Below are 26,388 nucleotides of genomic sequence, written 5' to 3'. Positions count from 1 at the left end.
GTCAAAAGGCGGGCGCTTGAAGGGTTGCACTGACGCGTTCGTCCGCCGCATTGGCTGTTGAAGAACACAAGTTTCGAACACACTTCCAAAACTGTAAACGAGATGATATAAGGATTACTTCCAAGAGCGCAAGGCATGTCTGTCGTCACTCGGTTTCCGTCACCAAAAGCTGTTTTGGTGTCAGCCGTTGCTGGGTTTGGATGATTTTGTATTGGATCAAATTCATTCGTTCCGCTCCTGTTTGCCGGGCTCGACGGCGTTGCGCGCAAAGGCTTTAGCCCCGCGACAGCCAGCCCGAACTTCAAACTCGAAGCCGCGGCAGTCTACGATCTGTCAATATCCTCATCAGCTCACCTCAAGTGTGAACTTACATGTTGGCGGCTCCGAGGAAGCCGCTTACGTTGGCCTCTTACCGGAGCCCTCGCTCATTACGCCCCAAAGAGCAGCTTTCTTGCGCCATGTGCAAAAGTCTTACTGGTAAGGCAAACTATATAACGTCGATTGCTCCCCAAAGCCGCCCACGACTAGCAGGGACTATTAGGCCTGGGCGAAGTTCCCCGGGGCCTTCTTTCCTGTTCGTGTTGTCTTTTTACTATATCTCTAGCACAAGCAAACCATCTGAAAGTGGTTCAGTAAACTTTACGCCAGTGCTGCGCTGAGTGCGGAGGGCCCAACGCGAGTTGTATTAGCTGCGAGGCGTTACAACGTTTCCCGCCTGTGCATCTGCCTCGCGCGAGCGATACCAGGTGGATAAAGTTGTTGATGCGCAAACGCACAGGGCAGATTGCCCGTGTCTGGCAGGAGCAGGGTTAACCTCGGTCTTGGCGTCCCTTGGGCCGCGGCCACATCCCTGCCGACATCCCAACGCGCGCAGGCTCGCACCAGGTCGGAAACGCCTTGCTTGCGGCTTCCAGCCCGGCGCGTTAACATGTCGGCTAGGGCAATGTGCGGCCTGCAACCGCCGGCGTCGGCAGGAGCAGCTGGGGCGGCGCGGGGCAGCAGCAGCCAGGGTTTCGCCGGCGGCAGTAGCAGCCGCACGGGGGCATACTGGCCGCTGCCCGTCCGCTGCGTCGGCCCCGCCAGCGCCGCGGCGGCCTCCTCCCGCCGCCTCAAGGTGTCTGTGGCTGCTGCCATGGACTGGCGCAACCGCCACAATGAGCGCGAGGCCCGGCCCGAAAACGTGGCCGGCTCCTTCTTCGTGGACCGGACCTGCATCGGTGCGTGCGCGTACGGTATGGCCGTTGTTGGAGGCCGCGGTGCGCCTGCATGCGTGCCCGAGTGCCTGTGTGAAATGTGTGCATACCAGCGTTGCAAGGGAAGCACTAGGACGGCATTGTCGATGTGGGAAGCTAGGAGCGGGCGCGGGTGTGGGGGGGGGGGGGGGCGGGGGGGGGGGGGGGTAAGGGGGGAGGATTCAAAGGCTCGCAAATTTGGACGGGGACTTAAAACACGGGATACGAAGAGCCTGCCTGTGTGTCGGTGTGTCTGAAGGCCTGCCAGATGTGTGGGGTAAACATTAGCATATCGTTGTGGGAGGCTTGGCGCGGGCGCGGGGGCGCGGGGGGAGGGTGAGGTGGTTGCGGTCGGCGAAGACCTCGTTGGCGAAGACCTCGGCGGCATTAGGGCAGGGGGGGCGGGTTGCTGCGGGGTGCATCGTAGTCGTCGTTGCGACCGCACCTGCCCCTCGGCGCCACGATGCGCCCGCCGTCACCCCGACCACAAAATTATAACCACAGCCATTTTACCTGCACCGGCCCTCCGGCTGCGCACTGCCGGCTCCTCCTCCACCCCCCACCCGGTTCTCCTTGCAGCGCGACTGTTTCCTTACGGGATTGGTTCAAAGTTAACCCCACCCATTCGTTCCATCTTCCCTATGCATACCCGGGTATGGTTTTGCTTCTTACCTACAATCCTCACACATTCGCATGGGCAGAACCAACATCGCCCACAACCCGTCTGTGTATCTGTGCAGACTGCGACACGTGCCGCTGGATGGCTCCCGAAACGTTCGGCCGCGTGGGTCGCCAGAGCGCGGTGGTGTCCCAGCCCACCGGCCACGAGGCACGTGTGCGGGCGCTGCAGGCGCTGCTGTCCTGCCCCACGTGAGTGGCTGGCGGGACGCGTGTGTGTGGGTGGGTGGGGTGGGGGTATATGCCCGAGCCCAATATGTCCCAATAGTCAAGGGGGGTTGTTGATACCAGCCCAAACTGAACTGAACCGAACCGACTGCAAGAGAGCGAGGAGGAGAGCGTATGCAACGCTGTAACCGGCTTTGTGCTCGGCGGTTGCAGCGGGGTGCTGGTTAGGGGGTTGACGCGATTATGGATTGCAGGGCTCGAGGGGTTGAGTTAACTGGATTGGGTTTGAACACAAGCAAGGATATGAGTAAAATCCCGCACCCGCAGCGCTTCTGTCGCCCCCGCGCCCACAGGCCACACATCGCATCCCACACACAGTGCCACAGCTGTCCTGCTTCCCCCGCGCCACCCCTCCACGCTGCCTCGCCCCTCCCCTCGCCCGCGCCCCGCCCACCCTGCCCACACAGGTTCTCCATCCACGTCACCGACCGCACCTCCGCCGAGCTCAAGGCCGCTCAGCGCGGCCTGCCCGCACCCGTGCCCGGCCTGCCGCCGCTGCCGCCCCTGACACCCACCACCACGCCGGCACAAGCCGACGCCGCGACAATGCCCCCGCCCGCCAGTGCGCCCGGAGCCCCGGGGGCCGCGGCTGCGCCGGCGGCTGCAGAGGCAGGGGCTGCGGGGGCTGCGGCGGCGGGGGCGGGGGAGCCGGTGCGGGCGTGTGTGTATTACACGGGCTGGACGACGGAAAAGTCGTTCGCGGGCTGTCCGTACCTGGTGGTACGGCCGGAGGTGGGTCTGGGGCAGGGGCAACCCCATTCGAAATACGGTTGGGAGGAAGGGTAGAAGGGCTTGTTGGGGTGGGGGGTTCGCCAGGGGCGTCAGCCGATGCCCCGTCAGTGCCTGTTTGCCGTGCGCATTTTCTCCCTCCGTTCCTGTCAAGAACTCTTCTCCTGACAAGCCATACCTGCAACCTCCCCTCCTGCCTTCCCGTCGCTCCTTCCTTCCCATCCCTCCTTCCTTCCCATCTCTCCTCCCTTCCCATCCCTCCTGCCTTCCCATCCCTCCTCCGCTCTTCCCTCCGCCTCCCCCCTCCCTCCACCGCCCACCCCCAGGGCAACATCCTGGTGGACTCGCCGCGCTTTAACGCCGTACTGGCGGCTCGGCTGGCGGCCCTGGGGGGCGTGCGGCACATATTCCTCACACACCGGGATGACGTGGGCGACCACCAGGTGGGTAGAGGATGAGGCGGGCTGTAAATAACAGCCCGAACTAAACCAAAACCAACTAATGGGGGATATAAGGTAGGTTTCATGAAGGAGGAGCGAAGGAGCGGGATTTCTGCTGTTTTGTTGGGTGAACGTGCAACGCGTGACACGTGACACGTGACCCTTGACACCCTGGCTAGCATTACGACGACACGGCGGGCGCAGGGCACGGGTTGGGTAGTCGGGTGCCCGGTGACGAAACCAAGGCCAGTCGGAACCGTAAGGCGTCCATCGCCAAGCTGGCCCAACCTCCGGCAGCCGACGCATACACACACACGCACACGCACACACACACACACACACACACACACACACACACACACACACACACACACGCGCGCGCACACACACGTACACACATACACACACAGGCGTGGGCAGACCACTTTGGCGCGCAGCGGATCCTGCACGAGTCGGAGTGCAACAGCCGGCAGGGCACTGACAGTGAGTGGGGGCAGTGCATGGGGGGAGGGAGAGGGCTGGCATAATTGGATGGCTTGCACCCGTTCCAGGAAGAATGAAAGAAAGCGTGGGGGGTAGTTAGCTGGGATCGCGTGTGTTCCATGCACCCAGGACCCCCAACCATTCCCTCGCAGCTACCCCTTATAGCCTGCCCTGTGTCGGGACATGCACGACCGCACCCCGGCCCGAGCGCAGCCCCACTCATCACAACCCGCCGGCCCTCCTTCACGTGCCCCCTGCACGCCCCGCCCAACCCCCTGGACGCCCCGCCCAACCTGCCGGCCCTCCCCTCCCACACGCTCACAGAGGTGGAGATCAAGCTGCGCGGCGAGGGACCCTGGGTGCTTACAGCCACCGGCGAGGTGGTGCCGGTGGCGGCCGCGGCGGCGGCGGGCGGGGCTGCTGGCGCCGGCGGCGGCCCAGGCGTGCAGCACCAGTCAGACGTGGAGTTTGTGTTCACGCCGGGACACACGGCGGGCCACGTGTGCATGTACTATGCGCCGCAGCAGGTGGGCGCGTATATGTGTGTGTGTGTGTGTGTGTGTGTGTGTGTGTTGTGGGGTAGTGATTTCTTCATGCCGAGTTTCTATTCCAGGGGAGTTGAGAATGTGCGTGTCTCGAAAGGAAAGGTGAGGGTGGGGAGGTGAGGGTGGGGGGCGGCCGTCAAGCAGCCTGAGCTGCAGTGCGGCTTTCTCCTCGTGTCGGGGGTTCGATTACGGCAGTAAAAGCTTTCGCGCCCTTGCGTGTGTAAAAGAGCAAGAGGAAAACATACGATAGCGCAAAGACAGTGTATGCGATGCAGCAAAGCGACGCGCCCTTGCGTGTGTGTGCCCTTGTGGTTCTGCAGGTGCTGTTCAGTGGCGATCACCTGTGCTCCGCGGAGGGAGAGGTGGAGGGCGGGAGCCAGGCGAGTGAGGAGGCCGAGGTCCGGGAAGGGAAGGGTGTCGTCAGCATGTGCTGCCAAAGGGTTCCCGGCCTGGCACAGCGCCGCCCAACTCCCCCTGCCTCCGCCTCGCCTCCCACTTCATGGCACACACGGATGTGTGCGGGGCCATCTTCGCAGCACCACGGCCTTCGCATGCGCTTTCCTTCCTTACCCAACAACTTCTTGCTAACAAGCACACACACACACTGACACCCCATTTGCATTTGCCGTCATGCATGCGCCCATGCCGTCCCCCGCCTGTTTACTTGCTCGTGGTCGCCCACCCTCCGTCTCTTTCCCAAATCGCGCAACCCCTAGTATAGTTAATTGGGCTGGGACTGGGCTGCGTGTTTGCTCTTGCTCGTCGCGCGCCGCCGCGCTAACATGTTCCTTCGCTTTTGTTCGTGACACTCCCCTGCTGCCGCCCTGTGCTCTGTTGTTTTCTTATTCGCTCGTAGGTGAGAATTTCATCGAGGATTGGGCGGGAGCTTGGACTTAGCGGCCAGGAGTAGCGACGAGGAGCTAGGAATCGTAGGAGTGCCTGGGCCTCACGGTACCGTGAGCACATGCATGGGTTTGCACCCTTGAGAGCGTGTGGACACGAATCCCCCCTCGAGGTTAGAGCAGCGGGGGTTGCGCGATTTCCGGTTGGTAAGACCGGCGGCTCACCGCAGCAGGTATGCGAGGTAACTTCAGGTAACATCCGTAAACCGTCGCTTTGCTGCATCGCATACACTGTCTTTGCGCAACGTTTTCCTTGTGCTCTTTAACACACTCATACGCACGCACGCGCAGGCCGCTCTGTACGTGTTTGAGGACTTTTGCTGGCACGACTTCCGACAGCAGCTGCGCAGCGTGGCGGCCCTCCTGGCCTACGACTGGCTGCACGTGCTGCCCGGTAGGAGGCAGGGTGGGGTGGGGTGGGGAGACAGGGAGGAGTCAGCAGCAGCAGCGTGGGGAGCCAGAGGCGGGTTGTTTGCTTCTTTTCATATGCATCCCATTTGCTTCTGCGTCTGCGGCTGAGCCCCAATACTGCCGCCATGGTTTAGAATGGCGCTTACAGGTGCTGGTTTACTGATGTGTTTGCATTCATGCTTTTGCCTCTTCCCCTCGGTCGCAGCCCACGGGCGCCGCGCGCACCTGAAGGACGCGAGCGCGCGGCTGGCGGCGGTGAGTCAGCTCCTGCGGCAGCACGGGGCGGAGGCGGAGGCGGCAGAGGCGGCACGGGTGGCAGCGAAGGCGGGGGTGGTCGCTACGGCTGGCCAGTAGTGGAAAACAATTCAGGGGGCGGGGGCGGGGATGAGGTGTGGTACGAGGAAGCTGCGAAGGGTAGCACTTCTGAGCACATGCACTCGCATAAGACGCAAGAAGCACGGTTGCAGGGCTGCAAACCGTGCTATCTACAGGAATATGTACCATAATGTTGAGCTAGCTCGCGCACATTGCTACGAGTACGTCTGTCGGTGGGCCATTGTTCGCACGTTGCAGCTGCGTTGGCATTGCAAGCAAGATGGATGGGATGTGCCAAATTGTGGACAGGCGCAAGTCTGAAGCGCACTACTGCTGTTGACCTTGAAACTTTTGCTGTGGATGGACGATTGTGGACTGTTGTGGTGTGTGGTACTGTGCGCACATGTCGGGATCCCCTCCCTTCGGAATGACAGATGGCTGGCTCACCCAACCGCCTCAGCGTCGCGGCCGGGCCAGGAGAATCCGCCCATATCGACCTGAGGCGAGCGCAGACCGCCCACGCACTTGACCAGCAAGTCAATACTATACTATAGATACGGAGGGGCTGAGAGCGTGGGGGAGACGGGGGTAAACCTGCTTGGCGTCGGGGAAGGCCCGTAACCGCCGTCAAGACCCCCCGCACGGCAGAGACCTACAACCGGACTGTGGATTGAACATGCTGGCAAGGTTCTCGAACATGGTTAGGTTTGTAGTCCGAGAGTTTGACAAACGAAATTGAGCAAAACGTGTGCGGATTTTGGACGAAGGCTCTACCACAGCTTTGCGGGCGTCTCCTCCACAACTTTGCATGTATCCCTTCTGTGTCATTATGATTTGCACTCCACCAGCTCCCAATGCTGTTCATCCGTCTATCCGTCCACGCATGAGGCTCGCGCACGCGCACAGCAGCGACGCTACCTGGCCCAAAATTCTTTCGTTGGCTCGTATCGGGATCGAACCGATGACCTTGGCGTTATTAGCACCACGCTCTAACCAACTGAGCTAACAAGCCCGCCTTATATATCAGGAAGGGTCCTTCTCCCGTACCAACAGTACGGCGCCCCGCACAACCGCTTCGCTTGGCTGCAGCGGTTGGGGGCCTGCGTGGGGGGCCACCTGGTGGGGCGGCGGGAAGCGAAGCCTGCGAGCCCCCCGCTGTCAGGCCCATTGAGCCCTTTCTGCAAGTTCGGCCGCCCGCCCTCCCCTGCCCGCCTGTCCACTTGAAGCACTGACAGGCTTCCGTCATCCCAACGATGGGGGAATATATGGGACATGAACGATGGGGGAAGGTGGGTGGATCACGATTCTTCACGTTCGCTTCGAGGGCGCCTGAGGGAAAGGGGCAAGCCGGGGGACTGCGTAGCGGTATGAGTTTGATGCCGCTGCCGAGAGCCTGATCATCCAGCAGTACCTCAGCCCCGCCGGCCCTGCAGCTCAGGGCAGCTCCTGCCCCCTACAACGAGGGCATCATCTGGTCCAACTAACAACCGAACCACGGGGCCGAAGACCCGAAGACCCGAAGTGCCGAACCCACCCACCCACTCATGGGTATTTGGGGGCAAACAAGAAATGACCGTGGCAGTCAAATGTGGCTCCAGGGCTATGGCGGACGAGCCTTACACGGTCCCAAGCTTGCGGTTGTTTGGACCGTATGGGCCCGCGGCTATGCGGCAGCATTGGCAGCCTTGGCAGGCTTGGCAGCGGTAGCCCTCAGCAAGGCAGCCTGAAGGGCGGCAGATCTCGGTAGCGGCGTCTCGGCAGGAATTCAGCGGCGCCTCGGCAGCTGCATCCGAGCCCGTTAGCCCAGCCAGCACATCCGGATGCCTCCATACCATTCGCCAGCGGCGGCCCATGTCAGCCTAAGCGTCCATCGGCAGTTTGGAGGTAATATGTTGTTGGTGGTTACAAGGTGGTGTGCACGAGCATGCGTGCTATCCTGTCCCCGTAAGTACCAGTGTAAGTACCATGTGGACTCGCATTTTATTTGCGCTATTGACTTTCCCTCCTTGCCTGCTAGCTCCGACAACCTACTCTGGCGTCGTGCGCATTTCGTTTCCTTAAAGCATCTCCGATAACGTGCTCATTGTACAACCATACCTGTACGGCACATGCCCCTAACGTTAGACCTGTGCTACTGCCTGCTGCTACAGCTTTGCCTATATCGCCGCTCGCAGCAGTCCTTCCAGGCGGTCTAGCTCCGCCCTCAGCGCGGCTGCCCGCACCGAATTTAGCCGGGCCACCAGGCACACAGGCGCCTCGTCCCGCTGCTGTTGCTGCTGCTGCTGATGATGATGATGTGCCTCCTGCGTGCCGCTGTTGCTGCGCTGCTGGCCACCCCGCCGGGTACGGCAGCTGGAGGAGGTGGCCGCCGCCGCGGGCCGCAAGCGGGGGCAACCTGTACGTGTACGTGCAGACGTGCAGCAAAAGGGGAGGACACGAGCACAAGGGGAGACCGTTGTTGGTTACGAGAGCACAAGGTTGGGACACATGCAGGACAGAGTGTATGCGTTCATATGTGCACACGACAAAGGCTTCCCCCGACCCCCAGTACATTCCGATGTAAAGTGCACCTGCACCTGATCTTCAAACCTCGCGCCCTCCCTTTGATTACCACCTGCTGCTGGGCCGGCCCACGCCGCCGCTGCCTTCGCCACCACCTCCGCGAGGCGAGCCTTCAGACGCTTCGCCTCCGCCTCCACCGCCTCCACCCGCTGCAGCCCCCTGCTGGCTGCCCCTTCTTCCCCCTGCCCCTCATCCGCGCCTTCATCCTGCATCCCTAGCCGGCTGTAGCTTCCTTTGCCCGGCCGCGCTGCTGAGTCGTACTGCGCCTCATCCACTGCCGCCAGTGGCAGTAGCTGCAGCCCTGGCCGCAACGCTGGGTCTGCCCCGCCATCCCACTCGCAGCTGCCTTCCCGGCCACTGCTGCTACTGCCACCGCCGCCGCTGCTACTGCCGCCGCCTGGCAGTGCTGCAGCCACCGATTCGCCAGCCGCTGCTGAACACTGCTGGCGCCCGAAGGCCTCCGCCGTGTCATCCCCTCCGCCAGGTGCCGCCGCCTCTGCCGCCGCCTCTGCCACTGCTACCGCAGCCGCCGCCTCTATTGGCGGCAGGAAGCCGTAGTACAGGAGGGACTCGTCGGGGCGGAGATCGCCATAACTGATACAGACCTGCCAGCGGCGGTTAGGTGGGTACCGACTTGGTTCGGCGGTAGGTAGCGGCACGCAACAGGCAGTGTGAGGTTGGCAGCTAGCTAGCTGAACAAAGAACCCGGGCCGCGGCTCGACTGAACGGTACATGAATTCGTCCGTGCAAGCGATGAGGTTGCGTTTTGGGCACCGCCCCACCCCTGCGACCCACCTCTTGCCCTGCCTCCAGGTCCTGCCCTGCCACCAGCTCCAGCACCACACGCCCCGCCGTGCCGCTACCGAGAGACCCGGCCGCACCCCCTTCCGTCCTGAACCGCAGCACGTCGGGCGTGCTGCGTCCTTGCACGTCACCGCTTCTGCCCCTGCTACTGCCCCTGCTACTGCCATCGCCGTCGGTACTGCTACTGCCATCGCTGGTGGTAGTGCCACTGCCATGGGCGGTGCTGCTAATGCCACTGCTGCTGCTCCGGTTGGCGCCGCTGCTGCCAAGCGTGCAGTGGTTGGCGAGGTCAATCAGGGGGATGAGCAGCATCGTGGCGGGCTGTGAGGAGGTGCCCGTGCCGGTGCCGGTGCTGCTGGCGGTGCTGCCGACGGCGGCTGGCGGGCCAGCAATGGAGCGGCTGGTCACCTGCACACCACGTCGCGCACACAAACGTACAGCGCACATGAACACACACAGCGGACCAGGAAGGAACACACTCGGCGGGTGCAAGGGGCGGCTCGGTTTGGCTCCAGCAACACAATAACAACAACAGCGATCTAAGGACTCGAAGAGCCTTCTCGCGTTTTGCTGCTCGCTATCACCACCGCTCCCACGCACCAACGCAGTCCCCACCCAACCTGCCCAGCCCACCTGACCCACGCATCTACCCACCCGCCCAACGCAATGCCCACCATGCACGTCGCCCAGGCGAACTCCGCCAGGCTCACACGCCGCCGCGGCACCGCCCGGGCAAGCGGCAGCCGTAGCGCCGCCGCCGCCTCGCCCTCGCCCGCCCACACTTGCCGCATCCACTCCCGCTTGGCGGTCGCCAGGGAGCGCTGCAACGCGTGTTTGTGTTGAAAAGCATAATAAGGAAACGCAAGCGCAAAGGCTGTGAATGTGATGCGCGCGTTTGTGTTATTTGTGTGTGTGTGTGTGTGTTTGTGTGTGTTACTCCAATCCCCAACACTCCGTGACCCAGCACCAGCCCACAGAACACGGGAAGTATGGGGCCCGGGGGGGGCGGGCGGGGCCGGGCACAGGAGCAGCATGTGGGGATGAGGCACGTGAACGTGGCGGAGCGAGTGCCGGATAGGACGTGCCTGAGGGTGTGCTCGGTGTGCGTGGGGCTGCGGACCACCCGCAGGCGCTGAGCACAAGGTGGCTGTTGGGCTGTGGGCGCTTGCGGCCGTACAGACACCCGGCATACACCCGCGGTGCCCTGCCCGCTCACGACTTTCAGGGCTCGCAGCAGCTCAACACCTTAGCACCAGTTAGTACTCCGCTGGGGAACCGGTCCTCACGCCGCCACCCTGGCTCGTGCGTGCCCCGCCCACCGGTCCTCCACCCACTCTGCCGGCCCCCCACCCACCCACCCACCCACCCACCAGGTCGCTGCCCGCCAGCGCCTCCACCGCCTCCGCCGGGAACTCCTCCACACACGAGGGCTGCCAGCCGCCGCCCGATGCAACACCCCGCTGCAGCCCCTCCTCCCCGGGGGCCACCGCCCGCGCGTCCTCCCACTGCCCCTCCTCATCTGGCGGCGGCGGCGGCGGCAGTACGTCAAAGTACGGCCCGTACCGCGGCCGCGTGCGGTGTCGCTCCCGCAGCATCTGGATCGCCAGCTCCTGCGCACATTGAAGTACACGCACACACATGTACACACATACACACACGTACGTACATACACACGTTCGTATGAGCACGCTATGCGTGCCCCGTGTGAAGCACCACCACACGGTCACACGTGGGGGGGGGGCGGTGCGGCGAGATTGGTTGCGTCCACTGTCGGTGCGCTACTTGCATATGATGTACACACGATGACTGCACACAAGCATACGCGCGCACACACACACACACACACACACACACACACACACACACACACACACACACACACACACACACACAGTGCAGGCATACACGCACACAGCGTCCGGGACGCCTCACCGGCGCGGTCTGCTCGGCGGTGCCTAGCGCCAGGGCCGCCGCCAGGGGAACGCGCACCAACACGTCGCCAGCGCGGCGGCGGCTCGCGGCCGCCAGGCCCCGGACCCCCGTGGTGGTGTCCCGCCGAACCGCGACCCCAACCTGTGCCGTGTTACGCGGGAGTTTGCGTGTTACGTTGGGGAAGACGGTCAAGGCAGTGTGTATGGGTGTGACACACGCCTGTCGCAGATGCTTTGACGGGCAGAGAGTGCCGAGGGCAGCGAAGGCAGCGACGGAAGGGGGCGGGCCGGGCTGGTGTCGTTCTGCTTCTCCCCCGGGGCGCTCAACTGCCAATAGTAGCATGCACGTGAATGACACTCACATCAGCGCCCAAGCCTTGCAACCAATTTATGAGCGCCTGCTCCTCGGGGGTGGCGTCGCTTCGCGTGAGCGGGTTGGCGGGGCTCGCGCCGAGGCAGCTGCAAGTGCAGCAAGCCAAGATGCCGAACAGCCAGGCGAGTACATTCAGTGCCTTCATTCATGTACATGCATGTCTATATGGTTGCTATTGAGGAAGTGCGGGGCTCAGGGGGCTGAAACCGTGCGCTGTGCGCCCAATGCAGCTGCCCCGGCCCACCCCGTTTTTCTGCACTTCACACACATCCTGCATTACAAGCAGCTTATGTATTCACTGCACATCCTGGTCTCCGACCATCAGCTTGGCTTGCACAGCGCTACTGGACTCGGTCAAACAGCGCTTGTTCTACCTGCCGCTTAATCCTCATGTTCTTATGATATTAGCTGACATCAATGAGTATTCATAAGGTCATAGAGGCGCGATAGTGCCCACCCACTTTGGGTGAAAGAAGCTCTTCGCTCACTCAGCAGCTTACTTGAAGCCGCGGACGTCAGAAATAGTTTGTAGCAAGGTACAGCTACTGCAGCGCAAGGGGAGGTTCGGCAGTGCGGCTGTGCGCAAGTTTGCGAGGGACTTGTCAAGCACCCACACACGCGTTGGGGTCAACCCGTTAACTCTGGGAATCCTGCACAGTCGGCGGATTCTAAACGAATACGTTAGGTAGCTTTCTGGCTCAAAGGCGTCTAACGCGAACGATCCCCACCCTCTGCGCTCCCTGCAGGACCTATGGGCTGCCTTTGCTTTGGTGGTGGGGATAACCTCGATGACCTAGCAGCGCCGCTTGACCCAGCGGTGCCTAAACCTGGGACAGGTGCGTGGCGAGCTTCGTCCCCGACCCAGCATGCCGAGCGGTAGCTTCGTCGTTTGTGCCGTCAAGCTGGTTTTCGCCAGCCTGTCGCAATTGGGAGATTATTTATACTTTGCATGGCCGTGTGCAAGTCCGCAGGGGTTTGCGGTGCTTGGTGCTTCTTCCGCAATGTTAACGCCCTTTAACATCTTGCTTGTCGCTGTGCTCGCGCAGCCCCACACACAAAAGGGAAGACCAGCAAAGGCAAGAACTTCGAGAAGCAGCAGGCTCAGGCGCAGGCACCGGGCCGGAATGCAGCAGCGGGCAACGGCGTGCAGACGCCGCTGGCAGCGAGCGCAGGCCTGGCCGCTGCTCGGCCCACGTCGAATGAGCAAGCCGCTTACGGACAGCAGCAGAACCAGCAGCAGCGCCCCGGTGGCGGCCCTAATCCGCAGTTCACTGACCTGAGGGCAGCGGCACCGCAGCCCGGGGGTTTGCCCTACGGAGGCGCAGCAGCTGCCGCTGCAGCGGCGGCGGCAGCTGAGGACGAAGCTCTGGAGGCCGCCGAGGCCGCCGCTGCTGCTGCCGCCGCCGCCGGCGGGGCGAGGGCTGACCGGGGGCGTCGCAGCGCGGGCGGAGCGGTGCAACGGCCGACCATTGAGATACCTGGCTCGCCGCCAGGGCCGCCGCCGCCACCTCCAAAGGCAAGCGCCTCCCTAGTCGTGTGGGACAGCGTGGTTGGGTGGTCGTGCGTGAGAGCAGTAACATTGCCGGTGTGCCATACTAAACTACAATCGCAAAATTTGGGATGTCAGTGCCAACTTCAAATAGTGCTGGCAAGTGCCCTCTAGCGTGCACGAGAGCCGGGTGGTCACGGGCACAGCGCAACTGCCGCTGCAGCTGCGTAAGCCACCGCCACGCCCCTCGCCGCCCAATGCACACCGGCCCGAACGTGCCCTTACCTATAACCCTATCCCGCGCTCTTCCTCTCGCTTTTTTGCGTTGGGACCAACGCTGGTATGATGGTACCTGCAACCCGCCACCATCTCCACCACGACCGCGTGCCGCCACCGCCACCACCTCTGACCGCGCAGGCCGCGCAGTGGGACATCACGCCCGCGGCGCCGGAGCCAGAGCAGGCTGACCTTGACGACATCCAGGTGGACATGGAAGAGGTGCAGGAGCTCAGCCCCATCCCCTCCGCCTCAGCCACAGCCACGCCCCGTTCCCCCGGCGCCGGCGCCGGCACCAGCCCCGGCGGCGGCGGCTACAGCGGCCGTGTGGGCGGCAGCTTCCAGCCCAGTCCTTCAAACTTGGGGCCGGGCCGGGTGTCGGGCGCGGGCGGCGGCGCGGCGGCGGGCGCGGCGGGGGCGGTTGGGAGCAGCCCTCCAGGCGGGTCGCCCACGGTGAGTGTGTGTGTGTGTGTGTGTGTGTGTGTGTGTGTGTGTGTGTGTGTGTGTGTGTGTGTGTGTGTGTGTGTGTATGGTTGTGTGTCGCAGGCAGGGGCCAAGAGAAGGGGTGTGGGGCGGGGTGCGAGGCAGGGGAGGGCAGCTGGGCAGTAGCACGAGAGGTATGAGCAGGTCGGGGTGGTGCTGAGGGGGGTGAGGTGAGGGTTGTTGGGGCGGCCAGGACACGGGCGTCGGGAGGGGAGGCAATTGAACTGACACACTTGGTCACTAACGGGTGCAAGACGCGGCCCTTGACGGATGTCGCAGGCGCTGATCTACTCGCAGCGACAACAGCAGGGTGATGGGCCGTTTGACGAAGGGTCGGCGCGCGGGCGGCAGTCGCATGACGACGGCGGCGGTCGGCAGCAGCAGCAGCAGCAACAGAGGCAACAACAGAGGCAGCAGAGGCAGCAGCAGTATGAGGACGAGGAGCCGGATGAGTTGGAGGAGGAGGAGCTGGAGGAAGAGGAGCGGGCCCACCAGCCGCCGCCGCCGCCGCACAAGGCCACAGCGGCGACGGGGGCAGCAGCAGCAGCAGCGAGGCGCCCGCGGGCGGGCTACGAAGAGGGCGAGGAGGAAGAGGAGGAAGAGGAGGAGGGGCAGCAGCGGGCGCGGTTGGACGCGGGCCCTGTCGCGGGCGTAGCCGCTGCGGGCACGGCGGCGGCGCCCCGGCGTGGGACGCGCGAGGGTCCCGGCAATGACCACGACTACGCACACGGCCTCCACGGCCACCAGCAGCAGCAGCACCAGGACCAGCACCAGGACCAGGACCAGCACCAGGACCAGCACCAGGACCAGGACCGGGACCGGGACCAGGAGCATGTGGGTGGCTCGCCTCAGAGCGGCGACGGCGACGCTGCGGCGCTGACCGCGGGCCACGTGCCGCCGCGCCGCACCGCGCCGGGCCCCTTCGCGCCCGCGCGGCCGTCGCCGCTGGGCAACGGCGCGCGGCGGCATCAGTCCAACAAGCTGGTAGGCGCCGCTGGGGGGGGGCAGGGGTTACATTCATGAACTAATCAAGAAGTGAAGGCGTAGCCGGGGGGGGAGAGGGTTGTAGATACCAGCCTAAACCACACCGAACCCAATGCAAAGGAGCTGAGCACAGGCAGAGGTGACAGTTGCAAGCGGGGGCCTGCAGCGGCATGCACAAGGCAAAGCTGAGAGCCGCCCACGGCCATCTTTCACCGCGCGCCGCCGCCGTGTCTACGTAACCCCCCGCGCCCTTGTATGCCCCACAACTTCACCATGCGTCCTTGCTCTTCCTGCCTGGTGCACTACCCGCGTGCGCAACCTGTTGCACGACTCCATGGCTACCGCAACACTTCCGTACACATCCGTACACAGACACACGCGCTTGCCCTGCTGCCACCACTTCCTTAGAATTACTCATGAATGTGAAATCCACCCTCGAGTTATCTAACATGCATGGAACCCCCGCACAGGCCCGGCAGCACAGCGGCGCGTCGGACGACTCGGACCTGTCGCTGCCGGGCGAGTACGAGCGCTACGGCGGCGGCAGCAGCGAGGAGGATGAGGCGGCGGACCGGGAGTACGAGCAGGTGGGGAGGGACAGGGGAGGGGAGGGGCAGGGAGGGAGGGAGGAGCAAGAAGAGGATGGCTGGTGGGGCAGATGAAAAAGCGGCTTGAGGTGGATGAATGGGATCAACAAAGCGGCTGCGGGGGCACCTGTGACTGCGGGAAGTGTGCAGGCAGGGGTACAGGTTCCGGGAGCCGGTCGGCCGTGCGCTTGCACCGGTTAGGCCTTAAGGGATTCCGCGCATTAGCGTAGAAATGCTTCCGGCTGACCGGCCGGTCCCAACCACCCACCCACTCCCACTCCGGCCCCTTTCGCCTCCAGGCCATCACCGCGGCGGGTGGGACGGTTGTGGTGCCGCGGCCCGGCGCGCCCGTGCCGTCGGCGCCTCCCCCCGGCGTCAACAAGGTGCGGCCGCCGCCCGCCCGCACAGTTCACACGTGACTCAGCATTGAGAGGGCCGCAGGGCACTGCCTGACAGCAGCCCGGGCAGTGGGGATCCCATGGGTATGCTTCCTGGCAGATGGCCCCGTCGTGCCCCCCAGCTCTGCGCTCCCACCCCTCAGTGCATCCTGTACCGCTTTTCCAGACATCCTTGCAACCCCCTGACGCCTCACCGCTCCCGCCTCGCTCGCCTGCCGCTTGCTTGCTGCCCGCAGCCGACCAGTCCTGCGGGCTACGAGAACCCCATCTGGCACGAGCCGGAGCACGTGGACGACGAGCACGGCTCACCGGAGGTAAGGTCGCAGGGGGGCGGGGGCGGGGCGAGGCAGGGGCGGAGGCGGGGCGAGGGCGTAGGCAGGGGCCCGGGGAGGGAGTTGTAATCACCAGCCCAAACTTGACCATTCCCGAGCCAAACTAGCGGAGCACAGGCAGGGGCGACAGATGCAAGCGATACTACTCATACCGTACTAGTGGGGGACACCGCAGCGGGCCGATGAGCCGACCGGGAGCATGACAGCAGTCGGTAGTGGTCGTGGCGATTGTTGCAGCGGCTGCTACTGTCCATGTTGCAAGCTTGCGGCGTCTTTCTGCACTGGCTGCGCCCTTGCACCGGACGCCTAATGTGAACCGCATGTTCGCCTCCCTGCCCCGTGCGCCTGAACAGGAGGCGGCCAAGAGGGCCATGACCAGCACCGCGGCGGCGGCAGCCGCCGCTGCCGCCGCCAAGCGCTCTGCCGGCGGCGCATCTGCTGGCCTTGCAGGCAGCTTTGATGACGATGATGATGATGATGACAGCGACAACGACGCGGACACAGAGGATGACGAGGACGGCGCCGGCGGCGGGCGGGCGGGGGCGCGCGTGCCGGGCGCGGGCGCGGCGGCGGTGGCGGCGGCGGTGGTGGGCGCCCTGGCGGACTTGGAGGTGGACGGCGGGCAGGAGGCCAACACGCGCTGGGGGCCGGGCCGCGGCAGCGGCGGCGGCGGCGACTCGGACGGGGATGAGAGCACGGCGGTGTCAACGCCGCCACGGAGCAAGGCACCCATCCAGTGGACAGGTGGGGAGGCCCAAGCGGCGTGGGATGGGGCGCGGTGGCGTGGGATGGGACGGGATGGGATGCGAGCACAAGGGTTCAATGGGTATGCGCGGCGCCGCGGGCCCTTGCATGCGCGTGCGTTTGGTTGCGCCACATAAGGACAGGCTCGCCGTCCTATACCTGCGCATGCGTTTAAACACACACACACACACACACACACACACACACACACACACACACACACACACACACACACACACACACACACACACACACACACACACACACACGCCTTTGAACTCACGCCCGCACAGGTGTGTACGACGGGCCGGCGGGCGGCCACGCGCCTGCCGCGAACGCGGCCGCCACACCGGGCTCCGTCCAGCCTATGACCACACTGGCGCAGGCCGCAGCGGCGGCGGCCGCCGCCTCGGCCTCCGCAACAGCGGCATCGGCGGCGGCGGCGGAGCGGCAGGACTCGGCGGAGGCACACTCGCCAGCAGCGACGGCCGCCGCCGCCGCCGCGGCCGCGGCTGCCGCCGCCATGGCTGCTGACGAGGACGCTGGCGGCCTTGACGGCAGCCGCCGCGGTGGCCGCACCTCCTCGTCAGGCGGCGAGGCGGGCACGGGCACAGGCTCTGCCACTGTTACGGGCATGGGTACTGGCATGGGCATGGGCATGGGCACGGCCCGCGGCGCGGTGTGTGACGCCATGGCGGTGGTGGCGTCCGCGCACCCGGCGGTGGTGAAGCAGCTGGAGGAGGTGACGGCGCCGCCGGAGCTGACGGCCGTGGACCAGGCCTCAGCCTACGCGATGCCACCGCCTGGGGCGGGAGGGCCAGCGACGCCGCTTGCGGCCACATCCGCAGCGGCCACGGCGGCGGCGGCGGCCACGGCGGCGGCGGCGATGACGGCGGCATCCATGGGGCGCGCCGGGTCCACCAGTGGCGACATCAACCCGCCGTCGGCGTCTACGTCGAGCGCCAGCAACGCGGTGGCGGGGCACAGCGGCTCAGGGGTGGCGGGGGCGGGGGCGGGGGTGGGCTCGGGCTCGCAGCGGGCGGGGTCCGCCGCCTCGTCAACTACCGGGACCACACGCCCTGGCTTCACGACGCTGGGCAAGGCGGCCGCGGGCAAGTCAATCCCACAGCCCAAGACGCCGACCGGCTCCGGGGCAACCACGGCGGCCACCGCGGCCACGGCGGCGGCGGCGGCGGCGGGCGCCTCCGCCGCCTCTTCGTCGGACCGGCTTCACCGCTCCTCCAACACGCCCTCCACGCCCTCCAACATCCCGCACTTCATGCTGCCCACGCGCGCCGCCACCGCGCACCGCCGCTCTAGCGAGGAGGGCACCGGCGACGTGCCGGCCTCCTACGGCGTGGCGCCCTCCGGCCGTAGCCAGACCACAACCACAACAGCCGCCGCCGCCAGCCCCGCCACGGCCACCAAGCCCGCCGCTGCGGCCAAGGCGGGCGCCCCCTCTCCGGCCTCCGCCTCGCGACCCGGCTTCTCCACGCTTGGGCGCAGCGCGTCAGGCGCCGCACGTGGGGCCGGCGCCTCCAGCGGCGCGTCAACGCCGGTGGCCGCGGCGGCGTCGGCGTCCACACCGCCGCCGCCCAAGCCACCCGTCCCGGCCTTCTCCAGGACGCCCTCAACTGCAGGCAAGCCCGCCGCCACCACCACAGCGACGACGCCTAGCACCGCCACCAAGCCCAGCACCGCGGCGGCCGCCGCCAAGTCCGCGGCCACGCCATCCGCGAACGGCAACACACACTCGGCGACCAAGCCGGCAACCAAGCCGGCTGTGCCCAAGGCCTCGCCCATCACCTCACCCAAGGCCGGCGCGGCGCCCAAGACCGCGGCCGCCTCCGCCCTGGCCGCTGGCAAGCCCGCAACGCCCACCCCCGCGGCTGCCCCTGTGGTGCCCCCTGCACCATCGCCCGCGCCGGCCGCATCCGCACCCGCGTCAGCAGAGCCCATGGCGCAAAGCCCTGCTCCGACCCCTGCCCCTGCGCCAGCCTCGCAGCCGGCTCCACCGCCTCCCGCACCTGCTGCCTCCACGCCCGAGCGACAGCCTTCCGCCGCCACGCCTGTGCCAGAGCGCCAAGCCTCCTCCGCAGCCACGCCGCCGCCCGAGCCCTCGGACAACGACGGCTGCCGGCAGTCGCCCGCCCACGCGGCCTCCTCCTCCTCGGGCCTCAGCGGCGGCAAAGACGGCGCGCCGGCGCCGGCCACCCCCGGTGCCGCCGCCGCCGCTGCTGCGGGCGCAGCCGCAGGCGCAGGAGCAGGCGGCGGCGGTGGCGGCGGAGCGGGTGGTCTGCCGTACGGGGAGTGGCGCATGGTTCGGCTCAAGAAGGAGATGCGCTGCTGCGCCTGCGACGGCACACGTGCGCAGGAGACCCACGACGGTGCGTGCGTGTTTGCCGGCGTGGCAACAGCTTGGGGCCTTGCCTGTCGGCTGGGTTGCTTATGGCCACGCATCGCATCCTTGTGCATCGGGCGCCTTGCCTTCGTGCCTTCGTGCCTCAGCGGCTTGCTGTGCTGTTGCCCCGTTTCACCCAGCCCCGCTCGCGGCCCACGCTGCGCACCCACCCTGACGCCCGCCTCCCCGCACCCTTCCCACACCCTCTGCTCCCTGTTCCCGTTGCCCTCACCGTGTGCCCATTGCCTTACCCCCGCACCCCTCCCCCTGCCCTCGCCCCACCCCCACACCTGCTGTCTACTTCGCCACATTTCCCTGTACCAATCCCTGCAACCCCCCCCCCCCCGCACCCCAAGATGACTCCTTAATTAATCATGAATGTAACCCCCCGCACCCCAAGATGGTCTACCGTCTACCATTTCCTTAACTAGTCATGCGTGTAACACCGCTCCCACAAGTATTATCACTTGCGAACTAACACCTCTACCTGTGCTCCGCTCGTTTTAGCTTGGTTCGGTTCAGTTTGGGCAGGAATTTACAGCCCCTCCCCCCCTACCCCTGCCCTCCCCACCCCCCCACCCCCAGGCCAGCTGGAGGTGTTCCAGTGCGAGGAGGTGTTGCCGCCCGGCGCGCTGGCGGCGGTGGTCAGCCACAGCCTGTTCCCGCCCGCCGGCGGCGAGCCCGCGCCCAAGACTTGGGTGTTCTGCCCCGACCCGCTGTGCATGGAGAGCGCGCCCGAGGGCTCCGACCTGCCGCACTGGTGCGCGCGTGTGTGCATGTGCGTGTGTGTGTGTGTTTGCGTGTGTGTGTGTGTGTGTGTGTGTGTGTGTGTGTGTGTGTGTGTGTGTGTGTGTGTGCGTGCGTGCGTGTGTGTGTGTGTGTGTGCCGCAGCGTTTTGGTGCTGGTGTGTGAGTACTGTAGGGGCTGCGCGCCATTAAATAAGCATGCGAGGGGTTAAGAGGAGCTACCGCACAAGGTGCGCCGCTGTAGGTGGTGGCACGGCCGTGCCCTGCACAGTGGCGGTCAACGTACCGCTGTCCCCGGAGGCCGGAGGCACCAAACATTCGTCCTCCCATGGTCTCGTTCTCCCGCCCCGTGCTTCTCACTATCTATGGGTTTTCCCTTCCTCTACCGTTGCCCCTTTCCGCTTACCCCTCCCACCAAACCCATACTACCGTACCCCCCCACGCTGCCCCTGCCTCCTCACACCCCACAGGCCCGCCAAGGTCATCCTGGCCGGCGGCGTCAAGGTGACACGTGCCGAGTACGACCACCTGAGAGGGCTGGGGCTGGACGTCACGCTGGCGAGCAAGACGGCAGCGGCGGGGGCGGCCAAGGCGTGAGCCGCAGCAGCTGCAGCTGCAGCTGCGGAGGGGGAGGAGGAGGCGGGAGGGAGGAGCAGGGGGAGGGAAACCGCAGGGAGCCACAGTGGATTGTTATACGGGTGGGTGGTGACGGCGGTGGTGCGGTAACTTCAATGCGGAAATGGGCTGTGATTACGGTATGGTAGTAAATACTTGCAATTCATGCGCGCGCACCTTTCGACCGCGCGCGCCTCGTGCACTCATGTCGTTCGACACTCCAGAAACTGTGTGACTTGGCGATAGTAGCGAGCAGTTAATTTCACTGCTATAGCAACAGTGCTGGCCTGTTTGCGACACACGCCATGTGGCTAGGCGCCCTTGGACCGACGACTGTAGCTTGGGGGCTCGGAAGACTTTGAACGCCCAGGTTTTGGCCCCGGCAAACATGGTGTGGAAGGGGAAGTGTGATTGCCCTTCCTGTGTTCCTGGGTTGCTGAGAAGGTAGGGACGTAGGGTCAGTGCCACTGGACAGGGTACGGGGCCTGGAGAAGGTCAGGAGTATGAATGCCACGAGGCTGTGGGGGTTGCCCGGGGGCACCCCTAGGGGCTAGGGGTGTCAATTCAGAGGAGGCACAACCAGTGCAAGCGCTCAAAGCCCGCGTTGTCAATGTAGCAAAACTTAGACTCTAGTTGAATTTCAGGATGTGCCATTGTGCATGTGCAGAACTGGTGCATTCCTGCACCCGCACGAGTAGTCCTCCAATCGCGCCCTGGCGCCAGCCGCCAGGGCGCCTGCATATCGGCACGAGCGTGCCTAACTCACGATGCCTGCCCCAGCGGGGGCTTAGGAACCAAGTGCCAAACCCAGCGGGTGGGGGTAGGAAACAAAGTGCCAGACCTCATGCCCCGCAAAACCCCCCCTTCCCCCCCTGAGGGGACACCCCCCCCCCCCAAACCAGTGCCCGTATCTTGAAGATGCTCTCAGGCCCGCAGCATCTATGCCCGAAACACTTTCCCCAGGGGGCAAGCCCCCAAAACCCCAAAACGTCCACAGGAATACGGTAGCTCCCATTAAACTCTTCGCTCAAGCGGTGGTTAAACCGCCGAGCAGGAACGCATGGCAGGCGCAGTGTGGGCGTGTGACAGGGGAGGACTCTGACCAGGATCCACGCAGCAAATGCTACTGAATCCGCAAAGCACTTACACCCAGGGCCGATGGCCACTACGTGCACGGCCTCAATCGGCGTGCTGGCACGTTCACAGCACCCTCACCCGCGATTAGGCAAAGCAATCAACAGGGCGCAAACCCACATAACAAACGCCAGGGGCAATCCCCGTGGGCAAACGGCCTCCCCGACCTGGACAAATCCAGCATCCAGTAGATTCGGACACTCAGCGGAGCCCCGTTGCTGCTGCAATCCTCTACACCTACAATGTGCTCGCCACGAGCACGTTGTAAGTCGGAAAGAATCGCAGCAGCAAGGGGGCTTCACTGCGTCTCCGATCCTACTGTACTCAGCTTCAAATTACGCCGCCAACCATATCGTGTACGTCACAGCATACTGGGCAGGCACCAACCACGCCGCCAAAAAACACAAAAAGGCGCAGCAACACCACGACCCCCTTGCCGATCTACGGGACGCAGGCTGGACAGTCAAATACACCCCAACAACTAGCCATTAGCCGGGGCTTCACAAGTACCATCCAAAGTGACCTGCACCGCCTCCTCACCAATCAAACTGGGGGCCGCCCGACACCCCGCCATGTGTGAAATGCGCCGACACCCTCCACGACCACGCTGCCACCTCCCTCAACCACATCGGCATAGCCCGCAGACGCCTCGAACGGGGATAAACACGCCGACCTACGCCGACTCGGTAGCGGAGGTGTCAACATCTCGTGTGTGATGTGCTCAGCACATGATTGTAGCCATGTGTGTTTTTGGATTTAAGAACAACCAAGGCCTTGCAGCCCCACGGGCCGGCACGCACATCCGTACATGCACAACTGCACACCACATCTATACATGCAAATGCCATCTGACCACATGCGCACTCGATGCAATGTCGGTCACGAATCTGCCGCGGCCGCCGTCGCAATCACCGCCGGTGCTGGTGCAGCAGGCGCCCATGCACCCATGCACCTACCATGAGCGACAACCGCCCATGCCACTACATGGGTCCCTGCGCCCTCTCGTGCTCCCACAGGGCCCGGTCGTACGCCTGCGTCACCTCGCAGCCGCACCCGTGCCCCGGCAGCCGCTGGCGGCTGAAGGCCGGCAGCCGCGTGTGGCCCTGCAGCCCGCTCCAGTCAAAGTCCACGAACCTGACCTCCACCTGCTGCTTGCTGCTGCCGCCCGCCGCTTCCTCGCCACTGCCGCTACCCTGCCCGCCGCCTCCGACTGCTGATGCTTCGCCGCTGCCCGCCGCCGCGCCGGCGTCGCGCGGCGGCGGCGGTCGCACCATGACCGCCGTGTCATCGTCCCCGCGCGGCGGCGGCGGCGGCGGCGGCAGCAGCCGCACCATGACGTTGGCCTGCCGTAGGTCGGCGTGCACGCCCGGGAGGCCGCGCTCCGCGTCCACGACCACAGCGTGCGCCCGGTCCAGCGCCGCCACCACCGCGCCGTCCAGCTGCTGCTTCTGGTCCTGTGGCAGGCTGTAGAACATGACCCAGCCGTCCTCTGCCGCCAGCCGCTCCATCACCAGCATCGTAAGGCCGCACGGCAGCACCTGCTCCAGCACCACCTGAGGCGCCAAGCCCGCCGCCGCCCAGGCGCGGTGCACGCGAACCGCGTCCGCGCTCATGCGCGAAAACTTGACCACCACGGCCAGCGCCGCCGGGTCGGGCGCTGCTGCTGCCGCCACTGAAGCTGCGGGAGTCGAAGCCGCGTGCTGCGGCGCTCCGCCGGCCGCTACTGGGAGCGGCGGCGGCGGCGGTTGCCTGCACGCACGGCGAAGAGCGAGCAACGGCAGAGTTACACGAGAGCGCGCACGTCGACGAGTGCGTCCCGTCCCGCACAGACACCACAAACTAAGGACACTCAACAGGGTGCACAACTTACACCGAGAGGTTAAAAAAATTCCATATCGTCCCATCGTGCACCCGACCAAGCAATAATGACCCATGCGGCCCTCCCCGTCCTCTTGCACGTGCGCACGTTTTGCCGTCCTTGTACATGGCGAAGTACAGCGGATGGAACACGCCAGCGGGTTCAAAGGGCTGCACGTCCGTGAAGGCCGTCCCCGGCCGCAGCGGGTAGGGCAGCTGAAGGGACGGGTCGCGTAGCGGCACCACCCCGCGCAGCGCCTCCCCCTCCATCTCCCCCCTGATGGTTGAAGCTGAGGTGGATGCGGATGCGCCTGACGGCGCCGGCCCCGCCGCCGAAGCCAACGCAGCCGCTGAGGGCGAGGGCGCGGGCGATGGCGAGCGCTCTGCCGCGGGTGACGCAGCAGTGGGCTGCTGCGGGCGACTCCACGCGTCCTTCAGAAGCCGGATGCCCCGCTTCAGAGCCCGCAGCACCAGCGCCAGGCGAATCATGTGGTCTGTGGGGGCACGGCGTCGGCGGGCGCGTGGCTCCTCTCCAAGGGCGCGCGGGCAGGAAGTGCAGGCGGCAACGCAACAGCTGCGCAGTAGCTGGACGGAAGAAGGATGGGCAATGGGGCTGAAGCTATGTGGATTCCCGGCTCGCTTTCGTGCGTGCGAAAACCAGATGGTCCATTGAGGAGGAGTATGAGCGAGTCGCTCACTCACCGGGCTGGCACCGATGCATGCTGAACAGGTGCAGGTAGGGCGTCAGCGGCTCGCACACCACGGTGACGTCCGCCGGCGACGCCATCGCCGACACGCGCAGGTGTGGCCCCACCAGCTCCAGGAACAGCACGGGCAGCACCGTGTCGCGCACCAGCGCCGCCAGCTCGGGATTGGCTAATCCGAGCTGGTAGTGGCGCTGGCCCTGGAAGAAGGGGTCACCCTGAGTGCCAATCTGCAGGGTGCCGGTGGGGGCGGAGGGTTGGGTTGGCGAGCGAGGGCATGGGTGTGTGCCATTGCTGTGTGTGGCGTAGGGTGGCGTGAGCAGTCACATGGCGGTTTGGATAGGCGGGCATGCAACAGGGTGGGTAGGGCGGCAGCACGCAGGGGTGCCTTGATGACACATTGCACCTGCAGCTGTTCGTTGCCATTGCTCGGGCCGACCCACCCACCTCCAGTTTGACCTGCTGGATGTACACCGGCAGCTGACACGCTGGCCCGACCTGGCAGAGCAGGCTCCCGTCGGTTGCAAACTTGGAGCCGGGGATCGGGCTATGGGGGTCAATGCGCTCGCCGAGGTACTCCTGGAACATCTCGCTGAACTCTACCATGCGTGACGCCTGGTTGTCAAAGCTATTGGCCATAGCCGCGCACAGCCTGCAATCCGGCACGATCGCGTGCGCGGGCCATGCGTTGGGTTCGTCGCGGGAATCAAACTATCTTCACATCCTAACGCTCAGGTCTTGCCCAGTAGTTGATCGCCTAATCGACCCCCTCCCCCATTACGGCGTTACCTCCGCCGGCGGCCCCCTCAAGGACGCCTACGTTGCCTCTCCAAGCTTTCTGCCCCCGTCCACTTGACCTGCAGCACGTCCCCCCCGTCATCCCTTCCGCCAACACTCCCAACATCCACTTCGAAGCCACTGCTACGGTACCTGCTCGCCATCATGCAGTCCGCGTGTGATGGGGTCACACCCTCTGCGCCGCCGCCGCCGCCACCGCCGCCGCCGCCGCCGCCCTTCAGCGCCGCACCAAATAGCCCCACCAGCTTGTCCAGCACTGGGTCGTACAACGCCACCGGCAGTTGGCCAACGTCGGCGGTTGGCCGAAAGCACCTGAACAACCCGTGGGTCTGTGTTTCCGACCAGTTACTGCTGTCGGCCAGGTCCGATGGGTCTGGCAGCGCCGTGAGCTGTTGCTGCAGCTGCTCCAGCCCTGCAATGTATTCACCGGCAAAGATCCCCTCTCACGCAAGGTCCTTTTAACTACTTGACGAGGGTGCGGCAGAAGCAAGCAAGGCCCAGGACAGTTTCTCCACACACGTTCTTGGTCACAGGTCGCGGCCGCGGCTGTCACTGCAGCGTCAGCAGGTGACAGGCGTTCGAGGAGCATAGTAGCACCGACAGGAATAAGGACGAAGAAGGGGGCAGCAATGTCAACGTGACCGCGCGAAAACCCTAGAAAGATCGCCGCGTGACCAGACACGTTTCACTTTCCGGACTTTTCCCACCCATCGCTTACGATCGCTTACGATCGCATGCGCTTACCGTTCAATTGCGCTGCGCGCTCCGCTCGCAGGTCCTTATGCTTATCCAGAAGCTGCTGCAGGACCGTCAGCAGCTGTATCTGCTTATCTTGCTCTGCCTTCAGCCTCTCCGACCACAACTGCTGCGAGGCCATTCGCTGCTGCTCGACCTCCCGCAGCCCCGCCTTTTCCTCCTCACTGAGAGCTGGGTTCGCGAGCTGAGCCTGCACGTCGCAGAGCTCCGCGTGGATCTTCCACACGCGCGGCGCGAGGTCGGCTACTTGTGCTGCTTGCTCCTTCATTGACTTCATGACATCATCAATGTCAGACTTAGTCTTTTCTATCTCTGTCGCAAGTTCGTCACCATAGTGAGAACGCTTCGTCATGATTTCAGACAGCTGCACAGCAATGAAGCTCTAGATGCCTGAGGTTGATTGATAATAGGTTCGGATCTAGTGCCAAGCAGGACTGTGCCACCAGCCGAC

At 64.8% G+C, this 26,388-nt stretch overlaps 4 protein-coding genes across 5 annotated transcripts; 2 read left to right on the top strand and 2 right to left on the bottom strand.

The window, feature by feature from the left end:
* Window positions 1-99: 99 nt before the first annotated feature.
* On the top strand, window positions 100-6,805 carry CHLRE_24g755847v5 (uncharacterized protein). The gene is made up of 10 exons (XM_043072956.1): window positions 100-746; window positions 875-1,217; window positions 1,973-2,102; window positions 2,546-2,870; window positions 3,194-3,310; window positions 3,718-3,790; window positions 4,115-4,317; window positions 4,656-4,715; window positions 5,529-5,631; window positions 5,854-6,805. The coding sequence occupies exons 2-10, from the start codon at window positions 929-931 to the stop codon at window positions 6,000-6,002; spliced, it is 1,449 nt and encodes a 482-aa protein (XP_042914128.1). The 5' UTR covers window positions 100-746; window positions 875-928; the 3' UTR covers window positions 6,003-6,805.
* A 1,048-nt stretch (window positions 6,806-7,853) lies between these two features.
* On the bottom strand, window positions 7,854-11,809 carry CHLRE_24g755797v5 (uncharacterized protein). Its single transcript, XM_043072955.1, has 7 exons — window positions 11,623-11,809; window positions 11,262-11,402; window positions 10,700-10,939; window positions 10,004-10,150; window positions 9,321-9,737; window positions 8,578-9,130; window positions 7,854-8,358 (listed from the first exon to the last, which is right to left on the bottom strand). Exons 1-7 carry the CDS (start codon window positions 11,776-11,778, stop codon window positions 8,120-8,122), a joined length of 1,893 nt encoding a protein of 630 aa, XP_042914127.1. The 5' UTR covers window positions 11,779-11,809; the 3' UTR covers window positions 7,854-8,119.
* Window positions 11,810-11,949: 140 nt separating this feature from the next.
* CHLRE_24g755747v5 (uncharacterized protein) lies at window positions 11,950-21,395 on the top strand. Its single transcript, XM_043072954.1, has 12 exons — window positions 11,950-12,169; window positions 12,380-12,469; window positions 12,680-13,149; window positions 13,540-13,851; window positions 14,161-14,865; window positions 15,336-15,452; window positions 15,752-15,835; window positions 16,087-16,164; window positions 16,536-16,926; window positions 17,220-19,313; window positions 19,913-20,087; window positions 20,544-21,395. Exons 2-12 carry the CDS (start codon window positions 12,385-12,387, stop codon window positions 20,668-20,670), a joined length of 4,638 nt encoding a protein of 1,545 aa, XP_042914126.1. The 5' UTR covers window positions 11,950-12,169; window positions 12,380-12,384; the 3' UTR covers window positions 20,671-21,395.
* A 292-nt stretch (window positions 21,396-21,687) lies between these two features.
* CHLRE_24g755697v5 (uncharacterized protein) lies at window positions 21,688-26,349 on the bottom strand. 2 transcript variants are annotated; one of them, XM_043072952.1, is made up of 7 exons: window positions 25,926-26,349; window positions 25,701-25,733; window positions 25,314-25,593; window positions 24,831-25,035; window positions 24,382-24,613; window positions 23,789-24,173; window positions 21,688-23,571 (listed from the first exon to the last, which is right to left on the bottom strand). In XM_043072952.1, exons 1-7 carry the CDS (start codon window positions 26,212-26,214, stop codon window positions 22,803-22,805), a joined length of 2,193 nt encoding a protein of 730 aa, XP_042914125.1. In that variant the 5' UTR covers window positions 26,215-26,349; the 3' UTR covers window positions 21,688-22,802. The 2 variants fall into 2 exon arrangements, with proteins under 2 accessions (XP_042914125.1, XP_042914124.1); XM_043072953.1 differs by lacking the exon at window positions 25,701-25,733.
* Between the last annotated feature and the right edge of the window lie 39 nt (window positions 26,350-26,388).

The sequence above is a fragment of the Chlamydomonas reinhardtii genome, assembly GCF_000002595.2.
Source record: "Chlamydomonas reinhardtii strain CC-503 cw92 mt+ unplaced genomic scaffold scaffold_24, whole genome shotgun sequence".
Lineage (NCBI taxonomy): Eukaryota > Viridiplantae > Chlorophyta > Chlorophyceae > Chlamydomonadales > Chlamydomonadaceae > Chlamydomonas > Chlamydomonas reinhardtii.
The sequence above is the reverse complement of the archived record's forward strand: the minus strand, read 5'-3'. Positions and strand labels throughout refer to the sequence as shown.